General features: G+C 31.3%; 1 protein-coding gene across 1 annotated transcript; it reads left to right on the top strand.

Moving 5' to 3' along the window:
• Positions 1–10,503: 10,503 nt before the first annotated feature.
• On the top strand, positions 10,504–11,406 carry TRIADDRAFT_4188 (uncharacterized protein; the record flags this gene model as incomplete). Its single annotated transcript, XM_002112063.1, has 2 exons — positions 10,504–11,125; positions 11,192–11,406. Coding segments are annotated over 2 exons (837 nt in total), but the record flags the coding sequence as incomplete, so codon positions are not given.
• Positions 11,407–14,005: the final 2,599 nt, after the last annotated feature.

Raw genomic sequence — 14,005 nt, 5'->3', positions numbered from 1 at the left:
ACTGTACTGGACACTTATCTGTCGCCTTCACTATAAAGTCAATCCTTAAAGACATGTATAATAGTAAGGCAATGATTTAAAAAGGATAAAACTTTGTGAAGTAAATGACATTTTTAAATAATACAGTAATTTATAATGTACAGAAAAGTATTGCATTATATTGAATAGCCTTGTTGCCCTGCATTATGGATGCATAAAATCATGCAAAAGGTTTTTTGTTTCTGGCATCTTTTGATATCGTTCTTAAATAAGTAACAATTACTGAAGTCAACGTTGAATTGTCTGGCAATCGTTTATCACATGGTATTTTTTAAGTAATATAGTCCTTACCCGGTGTCTCATTATTTCAACGAACGAATTAACCTAAATCACCATCAAATAGAAGGTTGTATTTTCAGTTTGAATTGACTATGGTGTTGATAGGTTGTTGACATATGGAAATTGTATCTGCAAAGAAATCCCTATTGAAGTATTATTAGCTATTCTTGTATAAATAATAGTTATTATCATAGCTATAAACTGTGTGAGCAAGTTAAGTTGATGATATCCGAAGTTCGAAGACAAGGCTAATTAGGGAAATAAAGGATATCCTGTTCTTAAGACTATCTACGTACGATCACTAAAATATGATTAATTAATTAATCATAATACAAATTGTTATTTATCAGCCCAATGTTGTCTTTTCAATCTAAATTATCAGTTAGGTAGTGAATATCATGGAACACAGCTGCAAATAAATTTTTGAATAAAGAAATAGACTTAGAGACAATCAGTATTGATTGGAATGTTCATTCCGTAGCGTGTAAAGGACTTCATTTCATATAATTAAATCACTGTTATTAGATAGAATTGCGAATAAGGTTACGTGCAATAGTAATGTTGAATAAGAAAGAAAATAACTTGATGAAAATTAAATGAGCATTATCAGGCCACTATTTTCCCATTTGGTGATGCTGTCAATTAAACAGGAAGTATTATTATTTTGTTTTTATTCAATCACATAAATATCTTGGTTTGTGTTCGTAGCAGTTTAGGCTAACGGAAAGATAATTGTGGCTACAAGTATAGGCGTGTTCCTATATATTTATCATACGAAAATCAGGATTAAATTTTTCCATTCTCATTCTATCGGCTGGCTGTGCCAATTGGATCGCTTTAGTTCTACGAATACGACCAACCATACTTTAATATTATTTACAGTTGACAAAATTTTAATTTAATATCATGGGATTACACACAAATTTAGAATCTCCATAGTCTTCGATTTTCAATTTACTGATCAATGCGGTACCACTCAAAACGGAATCTCTTTTTTCTATGAATACATAACTTTTCTCTTAAGATATTTTGACAGCTTTTGAATTAACATAGACAATAAACTTAAGCGCTATAATTAATCTATAACAGGGGTAGTTTCTAGTTTTTCTATCGATAAATTATGTATTAGATAGTTTAAAATTAGAATGAATAGAGTAAGTCTGGATTTGAAATCTTTATCAGTGTCATTATCCACTTTAATCTGAACAATAAATACGATTTCAGATCCAATTAAACATCATATACAATTAATCCTGTCATGAAGAGATTCAAGAAATGATCACCTATTAGTTTAAGTTTCAATTTCAAGCCTAATTAATACACTATCTAATCAGTCCTTGGGCTGAAAAATTCTGACTATGATAACGAGTAAATCTATATAATGCCATCACCACCTAAGATTGTGTACGTAGATTTGCATAGATGTATTAGCTAATTTAATATAACCTATTTATTAATGGAAGCTATCATTGCGGGTACACCTCTTTAAGTATATCTTATCAAAGCAGTGGAATAGTTAAATAAACTGCTAGATAGCAAATATCAACAAAATGGATTATTTTGACGTATAACAAAAGCGCCGCTGTTGCTGTAAATCTAATATATGTTTTATATGCGTTATGTTGCTAGGCTAAGTTGATGGCTATTATAATTGGTTATTCTCTATGCAGTTGGTTAAAGCAGGCAAGGTAGAAATGAAGAGAAAAAATTTATTCCCTACAACCAAGCTATAACGTATTCCAGTATTTTGATTGACTAGCAAACATCCCTGTTAGCATAGACGAAAGAAGAAGGAAATTGCATCTAAAATGCCGCATAAGACTAAAGGTTACCTTACTGTTCTTGGGCAAGTTGTTATAGTAAAAGTGAAGAAGAAAAATAACAAAAAATAGAAACGTAGACACCCTAGACCAGTTTGATCTATTGACTCAAATTTATTAATATTTCATCATTACAGTTGCGTAAGAGAATAAAAATGTTAGTTAATTCAGTTTAGATGGAGGATGTTGTTCAATGATTTCCAACAAGCTATTTCTATAAGTCAATAATTTCCCTTGGTCTCCGGCTAGGTCAATAGCTATCATCCGGTCTTTCCTGTTCTCTACTATTCGCTTTTAACGTGAGCTCACACTCTGTATTACGTAAAGCAGGAAAACAATTTAATTTAAAGAAGATGTTGGATATAACTTAGAGATAATCTCTATGAGTTAAAACAAAGCGACAACAATAATATTTTTAATTAATGGACTTTGTACAGAAATAAATTCTATCTTATCCACTACTGTATTGTGTCTTATCTTTTGATTATAACAATGATTTGATATTAATCAAAGTTAAAGCTGTTATAGTAAGAATGAAGGAGAACTTTAGCAGTTCAAAATGAATAGAAGGTACATTTCTTTTCTAAACTACAGTCACGACGTAGAAAAGGTTTATATTTAAATCGTTGTTACTCCGATCATCTTGTTAGTAGTTAAATTAAAACACAAGTAGTTATTTATTTTTTTATTATGTCCATGGTAGCTTAGTGTAGGTAGGTTGAAAGAAAGGCGTTTTACTAATAATAATATTATTGTAACGTAATAATGGTCCTTGATAAAACTTGATGGATGAGAAAAAGAATATTGATAATGAATTAAAATGACAAAATAAAATTGTTGATTTACCCTTGACAACAGCTGTCAAATCAAAGCCAAAACAATATAGTAATTCTATCATATTAGTTACCAATCAGGAGCAATCAGTAAGTAAACTTGATTTAATTAGCTTGTATTAAAAGAAAAAGCGCCATGACATTACAAGCATAGATTGATAAGTCAAGTTAATATCAATTTAATCTTTATTGAAAGAGTGGTAAGTCATCAAAACTCCATTTATACTTTATTATTTGCTTAATTTTAAATCCATTAAATTCTATCCTTTCCTTTTTCCTATGGCTAGAAAGTTCGAGTTGAAATACACGTCGAGTTTAAGCCTACAATATTACTATTCGTACCTATAGCTAAACCTTACATTTCAAATTTTGTTCTCCTATCGAATTGCCAGTAAAGACTGTTCTTCCTGATATAATTTTCATATTGACTTGGAAATAATAAACTGCCTTGACTAAAAGCTAGCAATTAGTCATAGCTGACGTTTATTTTGTCATTTATTTTAGAGCTATTATATAAAGTCAATTTACTTTAGCTATTTTAATTGCAAATATAATCTTGATGAGAATTTAATTAATATTCTGCAAGCATAATAACTTTGTTCTTGGTTAACAACCAATCAACGATTCTATTTTCTTCAATTGTTGTCTATATTTTAAGGTAATTTCCAGTTATATCACTGGGAATAGCCGGCATTGTTAGATATCAGTTGGAATATTAATTCTATGTATTTATTAGCCTGAAACATTTTTTAACCGATATGAATTTGATAAACAGTAACGATCACCATTATTGAAATCAGTTAGAGTTACTGTAGAAAAGGTATTAATTGATACCTATACTTTAGCCTATAGCCAATAAATTCCAATAATCTATCAATTCAACTTGTCTTTTTGCGGTATCTACCAGTTGCTACTGAAATTAGTATTTGTAACTAATTTCACCGTCTTTTTACCCTATTTGCTTACTGGTAATTAAAAAATCAAGTTAGCTTGACATATTACTTAACATTCTTATTATCAATTTTTCTGCTATCGTTTAAACAGGTTAATCTGGATAAGTTACTTGTCAGAAATTGTTGTTGCTGTTAATGGTAAAGGTAAGAAAAATTTAAAGAAATAACTAATCCAATCAATAGGAAATGGATTAAGAATAAGAAAATACATGATTGAATTTATCATGCTCCAATTCTACTAATTTACCTCTAATTAACACAATGTACGTGACCTTTTCTAGCTACTGAATTAATGTTGGCGTTACAGACATGTTCATGAATAGATTCGTCCATTCTTTTACTTCAGTAATTAACTTGTTTCCGATTGAAATTCAGATGGAAACAATTTCTACACAGTAATAGCAAAATGATTTTGATGATTTCTCTAGTGATGTTGCTTAAGGGTCCATTTGACGTCGATAAGAATGCTTTCCTACACAATTTAAACCTATCTTAAAGCTAGGACTATTTCCTTTATGGCACCATCAATTAGTTTATCGCTCATTATACTGACATTGTTAACTCCAAAAATTAATCAAACCTGTCTATATTTAATGTACTTCAGTAGTGTTTAATCTTGGTAATAGAAATAACTTGCTATTAAAGTGCTGGTAGCAAGTTTTCCAATTGTAGTCACCTCACAGCGGCTTATTGGTTTCTTTTATAAATCCTATTATTACTTTGAACAACCGGCTTTTTTCTGTTTTATTTCCAGAATATTTTACAATTTCGTCATGAGCAACATCTTTTAGTTAATTATCCCCAAAGATTTTCCAATACGATTATTTATTATACCATCTTCAAGCTGAAGTAATAGAAATAGCTTGCCGTTGGAGATAGATAGAATTAGTTTCAACCGTAGATTTAACTTTAGCAAATTATTGCCAAGATTATCAACATGATTATTTATTAAGACGTCTTCAAGCTGAAGCAATGGAAACAGTTTAGTGTTGAAGATAGATAGAATTATTTTTAGCTGTGCATTTAACTTAAGTAGATTGTTCTTAAGTAAATTATTCTTAAGATTGACTAACATAATTATTAATTAAAACCTCTTCAACTGAAGTGGTGGAAATAGTTACTGCTGAAGATAGATAGAATTAGTTTTAACCGTGTGTCTAACCTATACGAAATTTTCAGATGTACTGACGTTATTAGGCTATTAGTACTTAAGAAGATCCTTTCTTTTACTAGTTATAGCAATGCCTTGCTACTGAATTGTAGTTAAAAATTTAGTGAATTTTGTCTATTATCAAGTTTGTGTTGATATCCTTACTCAATCACACGTCCATAGAGAAATTTGCACCATTGATCTGTCATTGAAAATCTCTTAATGATATCAAGCCTTTTTGAATTAACTCTTGTTGTGCTAAAATTATTATCCCATAGTTCATCAACTATCCCATTTGAACTATTGATGAAGACATTTTTAATCGTATAGAATACGTTTTGAAGGATCCTTAGCGTTGCCTACGTCATGATCTAGGAAATACATCCATTTTTATACCGATTGCAAACATAGTTGAACTAACTCTCGTTCTGTTGAAACTATTACCATAGCCCATGGACTTTCTCAATAACAATTAATGAAGATATTTTTAATCTTACAGAATATACTTAAAACAATTTTTAGCATCGCTAACGTAGTGATCTAGGATGGGCATCCATTTTTACACTAGTCATAGGTTTCTTTGTATTGAGGCTTACGAATCATTTTCTGCTTATCCATCTATTTAATTTAGCCATTGATGAGGATATTTTCAGTCATATTGAATACACTTTGAAAATTGTTGGTATCACTAACATCATAGCATAGGATGTGCGTCTATTTTTACACTACTGTGGTCCTAAAACTTCTTCCTATAGAGGCTAAAAGAAGAATATTTTTAGTCTGCTCACTGGCAGAGACAATCAAAATGTCTAGCTAAACAGGCCAATTCAAATTTATTTTTCACTTTATTTAGAAAAACATTTTTCTTTCACCTTGAACCAGCAGTATGAATAACATTCTTGTAAGGCTAGACAATTCAAATTGTTTCTAGATCTATATCAACATAGAGCGACAGGAAATGTCTTGTTAAATAATGAGCCTATTAAAAATATTCTTCATTTCATAATAGCTATTGAAGGAAAGAGAAAAATTTTTTCTTTAATCATCCATTAACAGCTATAACAGTCCTTCTTGTAACGCAAAGCAATTAAAACTGTTGTCAGATATAAGTCAATGGACAGAGAAGAGAATTATTTGGCTAAATTGGTCTACTAAAATTAATCTCCACTTTACGATGGGTATTAAGGGAGAGAATTTTTTTCTTAAATCATTCACTAAGAGCTACAACAGACTGTCTCGTAAAGCAAAGCAAAGCAATTGAAATTATTGTCAGCTCTAAGTCAATAGATAGTGACAGGAAATATCTTGCTCAATAGGCCTATTAAAATTGCTCCCAAATTTATGATAGCTATTGAAGAAAAGAGTGAAAATTTTGTCTAATCATTCACTAGCAGCCTTAACTGGCTTTCTTGTGAGCTAAAACAATTCAAATTGTTTCCAGCTTTCCATCGAGATGCAACGACAGAAAATTCCTTACTCAATAGGCCTATTAAAATTACTTCCAACTTTAACATGACGATTGAGGACATGAAAGAAATTGTTTTCTTAATTCATCATCAATCCCCAACCAAGAAAGATTTTCTTGTGATACAAGACAATTTAAATTGCTTTCATCTGTAAACCAACATGCAGTGACTGAGAATGTCTTGTTAAACAGATCAATCCAATTACTTCCAATTTTGTCTTGATAATCACTAAGAGAACATTCACCAATGAAAAATTAATTGACATATTTTCACCTTGTAGGTTCTTGTCATGACATTTAATTTTCAAATGATTCTTAATCAAAGACTATTAATGAATTGATAACACTAATGCTGTTGTTTACTACATTAGCTAAGTCAGAGAACAAGCTAAACGCTTGTAAAGTATCATAAGTGGATATCCTTTTGCATTCTTTGATGGACTAATCTATCCATTTTGACCAGATGAATTATTTTTTATGATTAATTTTATGACTATTGAGTCATTATATCTGGTATTGAATGATCATTTGCTATTCTCCATACTTGCAATAGCTATATAAATTTGGCTGCTGATCATATCGAATGCAATTACTCGCTTACGAAAAAATTATTCCTAACCACAATTTTCTAGACGGATAGATTATCTACTATCAGGGATCTTTCAATCAAAACTTTTCTCCTCCTGTCCTCAACCGAATTTCTTCATCCCGATTTCTCTTTTAATGTAAAAACTCATGCCGATATTTACTAAGAATACCATCATAGAAAAGAATAGTCATCAGAATCTTCATTTAAGAATGAATAAAACAATATTAGGATTACTTATTTAACTTATAAAGGGAATAGCCCCAATTCAAAATAGTCTATATTGTCAAAGATAATCAAAAACAAATTCTACATGAATAAATGAGCTAATTTCAATTTAGAACAGTAATTAAAATGGCCCTAGAGTTAGTGAAAGTATGTTTCTCCAGCTGTATCATTTTAAGCCAATGCCATAGTCAATAGCGTCAAAAATGAGAATCTTTTCAATAACTGTCAATCCATCTTTTCATGAGCAATGAGTCATCTTTCTAGGAGAATACCCTCGATTGGTTACTATGTTCATAATTTTAACCTTAAACTACAATTGCATAGAATCGATTTGGATAGAATTGGCCATATCGATGAGTATTTAGACAATTTTCAAAGCATTCTTGGGTGAAATAAGGGATTAATAAGCATTTAAAAGAATGCGTCTATCGTAATAATAGGATAGCTTGAAAGCAAGATTCTATGATCACAGAATAGCTACTAGTATTTAATTTGTTAAAATCTTCTTTGCAAATACCAGGTTATAAATTTGTTGTAATTTATCCACAATGGTTCTCTTCATTTCAACGAGCGATAGCACTTGGCTAATTTTTTTTATATGGAACTGCAGCAACATGAAATGGCTATGGCCATCATAGTAGAAAAGCGAATCAATCTTTTTTCACAACTATGTTTTAAAATCAGCTATAATCAGACTTGCTCTAGGTCATTATTCCAACTATTTCAATTATCTGATTACTCTACGAGTTAATTAATGTAAGATTCTAAATTCAATCAGTGATTAAGAAGAATTAGTCTATTCTATCCTACCTATATCCTGTTCAATTAGAAGCAATCCTTCCTACTCTGAGTCATCGTCAATTTTCTGACCTATTCAAATAATCCGCTAGTCGGCCAATTAAAGTAGACTATCCATGTTGAGAATAAAAATATCGATTTTATTTCTAAACCTTCCATCTAATTATAAAACATTTTGTTTCACTTGACTTTCTCCAAGTCTTTATCATCTGTTCTTCAATAGCAAATGACCCAACCGGCTAATCCAATCATGATGACTTATTCAATCAATCGCCATAACGTTTCCTATTTACCCAATAGCGATTTGCAAACTATAATAGTTAATCCAGCTAATTAATCGAACAAAATTGACTTATTCCTACCTTCTAAACGACCTACTGAATAAACTTAATGGCTATCATTCATTTCTCAACTGCAAATTAGGCATCTAAGTGATCTACGAACGATCATCCCATTTCCTCTATTCTAAATTGCCAATTGAAATGAATAGATATCTAATTGATTCTCTAGGAATCCTCCCCAGCTATAGGAGAATTAATAGTCATATTTTCTCTTTAGTAATTTATCTTTCATTCTTTTATTGTAAGAATGTAACGGTACCCTACGCCAGCCAATTAAGACAAGTTTCTACATGTCATCCAACAATTTTATCCCCCAACCATCCCTTTTGACTAGCGACGACATTATTCATCATTTCAAAGATGAATCAATAATCTTTCCCACGTATTAGCCATAACCAATTACTAAATACTACAATAGGCATGTTATGCTTAGCCATAAATTTTTAGTCATGGAATAGACTGTTATTAAACTATTTCATTTCTTTCATGAGCTATTCTACTCTAAATAATACTGATTTTCCTCGCATTGAGTTGAAATGAATTTATTTTTTCGGATGATCTTTGTCTACTCTAACACAAAATCATATTTGTAATGGGTATTCTTGTAGAATTGGTGGTACTTCATTACACTCATGCAATTTAGATCAATTTGTTCCAGGTGGAGAATTGAAGATTATCATCTATCCTGCATTCAATCCTTATCTAAATATATTTAAATCAGTATTTTATATTGATTTCATTGAAAATCCTAGCTATTATTACTTTTTGAATACGATCAGTGAGAATAGAGGAACAGTAAAGATCGATCATTTCCACTATTATTGTCTAAAATTTGGACTCAATTTGATCGTTGTCTTCAATATTTACCGCCATCCTGTTATCCTCTATTCTAATAAGGACAATTTTATTGTCTTTACTAGAATTGTTGGTTGAAGAAGGATTTATAATTTTTATTCTTTCGCCTCAATCATTTATCATTAACTTTACGCAATTGTAGCCTATTTTTAAGACTCAGTACGTCATTGGTATTTATATAACATACCCATTAATCCAACTTGATTGTATTTCCATTACCATTTGAATGTACTGTAGTGGATAAAATAGTTGATTGTCTAAGCTCAAGGTGATAGTTGCAACCCATTTATTTGCCCCTCTAACGTCGATTTAATCCTCACTTTTCTATCGGCAGGTCATATTTAAAGCACAACTCAAGCACAAGAGCAAGAAAAGAGAAAGTTATCCCTTATATACCCTCAGGCAGTTTAAACTATCAATCGATGCAATATATCAAATAATTTGATCAAGATCATGGCCTAAGGCAATCCTTCACCTTATTGATAAAGTCTCTATCATCGAAGATTCGCATCAGTTTATCCTAGGGTCTGCTTGTAAATTTTGATTTATCATCTTTGATAAACTCAACGATTTTCATAGCACCTGGAAGGCAGCAAAAAATCCCCTCCAATTGGCTCAATTCGATATATCATCGGCTTGATCAATCTTAAAAAAAGTCAATTTATCGGATTGTCTTAAATTTCCAAACTTTCTTTACTCCACGCAACCGATTGAATTACTAGTATTCTATTGGCAAGCTAGTATCCAACTTGGCAATATTGCAAGTCTCTTAGCGTGATAGAAGCCCGTCCATTAGATCGAACCTAAATTATTTCTTCAAAAGTCAAGTCACAAGCTTGTTTACAGGTTAACTATTCAAATTGCATTTTCAAAACACTTCAATATTTCCCAGACTTGTTTACAAGTTTTCCATTGGTAAGCTTCCTTACGAACTGATTGGGTCCTTCGCTTGTCACTTATTCGAAGTGTAAGCATTTGATCATCACTATTTATTGATACGAGCTCTTAAAAAATCTCTTTCAATACGATGCAGCAACAAATTTATCTACGATCTCCCAATATCAACATTAGCGATCCAATCCCTACGGGTGGAGAGTATGGTATCAATCAATCTTCACCCTATTGGATTTTACAAACATCAAGTTACATTGGCATTAAATTAACAATCCATGTCTTATTACTTATGATCATACTCATCGGTAATATTACAGCGATCGCAGTGGTTAAATCGACCCAATTATTACACCGTCCAACGGGTTGGTTTATCCTCAATTTAGCTATAACGAACTTTCTCTCTGGTCTATTTCTATCCCCTATCATTATCATTACTACAGCTACAGCGAGTCGCTGGTCGCTAGGTGATGGCATGTGCCAATGGGTTGGCTTCGTTAATAGTACTTTATTTACTGAATCAATTATTACCATTGCCATGATGAGTGTGGATAGTTACCTGGCTATCGTTAAACCATTTCGCTATCATAAATGGATAACACATAATCGAACATTAGCTATGCTAATTTATTCATGGTTACAATCGATTGTTGTCTCCATTTTACCCTTAATAGGTTGGAGTCGCTATACTTATCATCCCTCTGAAGCAATGTGCTTTGTTGATATTTTTGTTGGTACAACATTTACTTTTTTCCTCTTTGGTATTTCATTTATTTGTCCAGTAATTATTATTGTCATACTTTATATTCTTGTCTTACGGGTTGCTGTCAAGAAAGTCGGCGATATGCCATTAATGACTATCAATCAACCACCACCAGAAGAAAAAGGTCGACGATTTAGTCTCATGTTTCGCCAACGACAGCAAATACGACGGAGTAAAAGTAAACTAAAAGCTGTAGCCAATATCTTTATTATATTAGGGCCATTTTTAGCCTGTTGGCTCCCTTATATTATTATTAATATTTATCGTTTAGTAAGTAATGATAAAAAATTTTCACCTATAGCATTATCGATCATATCCACAATGACCATTTTAAATTCAGCAATCAATCCTATTCTCTATCCGCGCTATAGTAAAAATTATCGTATTGGTTTAGGACGATTAATTTCACTTTATTGCCACCCTAAATGTTTACCGTGTTATGTTCGAGAATATGCCTTAGAAAGAAGTCTATCCTTTGTTAGTGAATATCATCATCGGCGATTATCCATGAGGCAGTTCGATGAACAAAATCTACTTAAAAATGTGGACAATGTGCGCGCTGCTGCTATACGCCATATCGCTGTTAATCCTTTGCTAGGGCGTTCTGGATCAATCCATCCTGTTGCAGATGATGATCCAACCCTGAGCACAACATGTAGTTCAAATACAGTGAACGGAATGTCAAAGAGTCCTACAACTGCCTCGGTTAAATCCCAATCATAGCTAAAATTGATTAGCTAAAATCGATTACTATACTTAAGTCTAAATGGGGCTAGTGGAATATCTAAGAGTTTTACAACTGTCTTGGTAAAATTTCGATCATAGCTGAAATCGATTGCTATGCTCAAGCCTGGAATATTGTTAGTAGGATGTCCAAGAGTACTACAACTGACTTAGTGAAATTTCTGTCGTAGCTGAAATTGATTGCTATACCAAGCCCAGGATACTGTCAGTGGAATGTTCAAGAATTCTATAACTGCCTTGGAGAAATTTTAATCGAAACTGAAGTAGATTCCTATACCCAAGCCTAGGATACTGTCAGTGGAATGTTCAAGAATTCTATAACTGCCTTGGTGAAATTTTAATCGCAGCTGAAATCAATTCCTATATCCAAGCCTAGAATACTAAATGCATCTGATAATTTCGATCTTTAAATAATAATATTCGAATTTACTTTTATGGCACAAATATCTACAACCTAAAATAAGTTGAAGAATAATATATTGCATAAGGATAAAGGATCAGTTCTAGCCTTGGATGGCACTACTATCAATCAAGTAGAGTAATTTTCTATTCTATAATAATCCGCTTTTCCATTTCTCATATCAATATCACTATCACAGCATATGAATTCCCAACATACCTAAATTATTTCTAGTATTACGTTGAGATTGAAGTTATTTTATTGCTATTTTAATTTATACTACATTCTCAACAGGCGATAGACATGGTAAATAATTATGATAGGTTTTCAATGGAAATACGAATTCGAATCGGTCTAACCCGTATCAATTTTGCCTATTTCATTGAGGATATTTGCCTGCCATTTTACGAGTTAACAGATGCAGCTATTACAAATTAAATTATATATCGACATTTGGCATTCTTTTCAAATAAAATGAGCCGTCTTATTTGACTGTATCATGTCTTTTTCAATATATTTATTAATATTGATATCAAGTGGATAGATATCGGTAGGTATTCTCTGTCTCAAGATGTATAGTTATCTTCCGTTGAAAACGGACAAAATATTACTTGATTTATATAATACTGTAAATAAGTCTGGCGTAAATATCTCCTGTCTAATTAAAGAAATATTATTAGATGCACCGACAGGATAATGATCATTTTAAAGTGAATATTAAGCTGATTTAGAATAAGAAATTGCTGTACCGTAATTTCTCTTTCCTATATGAATGATCTAGCAAATTGTTTACATTAGAAATTTTTAAATTAGCCGGTGTTAATCAATTTTATGTACAATAAAGTACTATCACTTTTCTGGTAAATTAATCATGTCATATAGGTAAACATGTTTATCAAAAATTGTCTTATTATTCAAAAAATCATCGAACAAGTTTTGTTGATTGAAATTATATCGTAAAACACTTTAATTAAGTGAAAAAAACATCTTTCATTTTGATCCATTGAAATAAAAAGGAGGATACATTAAAGAATCGAATAATATTGACTAGCCCGGATATAACTTATTAAAAGCGTTTCGGTTATATCAGCGAGAAACCGTAGACCTATATTACAGCCATAGTCGGCTACCGGTACGTCAAATAAAGGATTTAAATTGTCTCTGAAATTGGTTGAAGAACAAGCTTAAGACTCAATAAATCAATTGTATCAAGGAAAGACTTGCATAGAATAACAATTATAAATTACTGTGAATACTTTAGCAGTTCAACTTCAAAATTTTCGACCAGGTAGAAGTTTAATAATGATATCAGTCTATAAATATAGACTTAAGTCATATTACTTTTTTGTAGAACTATGCCTCCATGTTTAATATCAAAAAAAAATTGACGTTTTAGGGGTTCAGGAATGACGTAAAAATCAACAAGATAGAAACTTATACGTAGTATTCCATTCTACAACAGAAATTATTTCCTATGAATGAATTTATTCATTCAATCCTGCAACCAATTCTTGGCGTTGTAAAGATTAAAGAATGGCGCAAAATCAATAATTTACAGCATGATATAACTATTCCTTTCTACTGTATAGAATGATTGATATAGAATAAATATGGGTACACTACCCATGTTTGTGTACTAATAATAACCTCTTCAATAACTGATGTTACTGAATAATTTAGCTTAATACCAACTTGAATAATTCTTTTCTACTGTAAATTTTCATTTGGCATCAATAAATTCGTTTACTTAATCTTGCCGCCATATTCTGACGTTATATGAGTTGGAGATGACGCAAAATTAATAAACATTAACTTCAATTATTTGTGCCGCTGTCGTAAAATATTTGTTTAGCATCTCAT

This window comes from Trichoplax adhaerens, genomic scaffold (assembly GCF_000150275.1).
Source record: "Trichoplax adhaerens TRIADscaffold_4 genomic scaffold, whole genome shotgun sequence".
In the NCBI taxonomy this organism is placed as follows: domain Eukaryota; kingdom Metazoa; phylum Placozoa; class Uniplacotomia; order Trichoplacea; family Trichoplacidae; genus Trichoplax; species Trichoplax adhaerens.
This window is presented reverse-complemented; position numbering and strand designations above follow the sequence as displayed.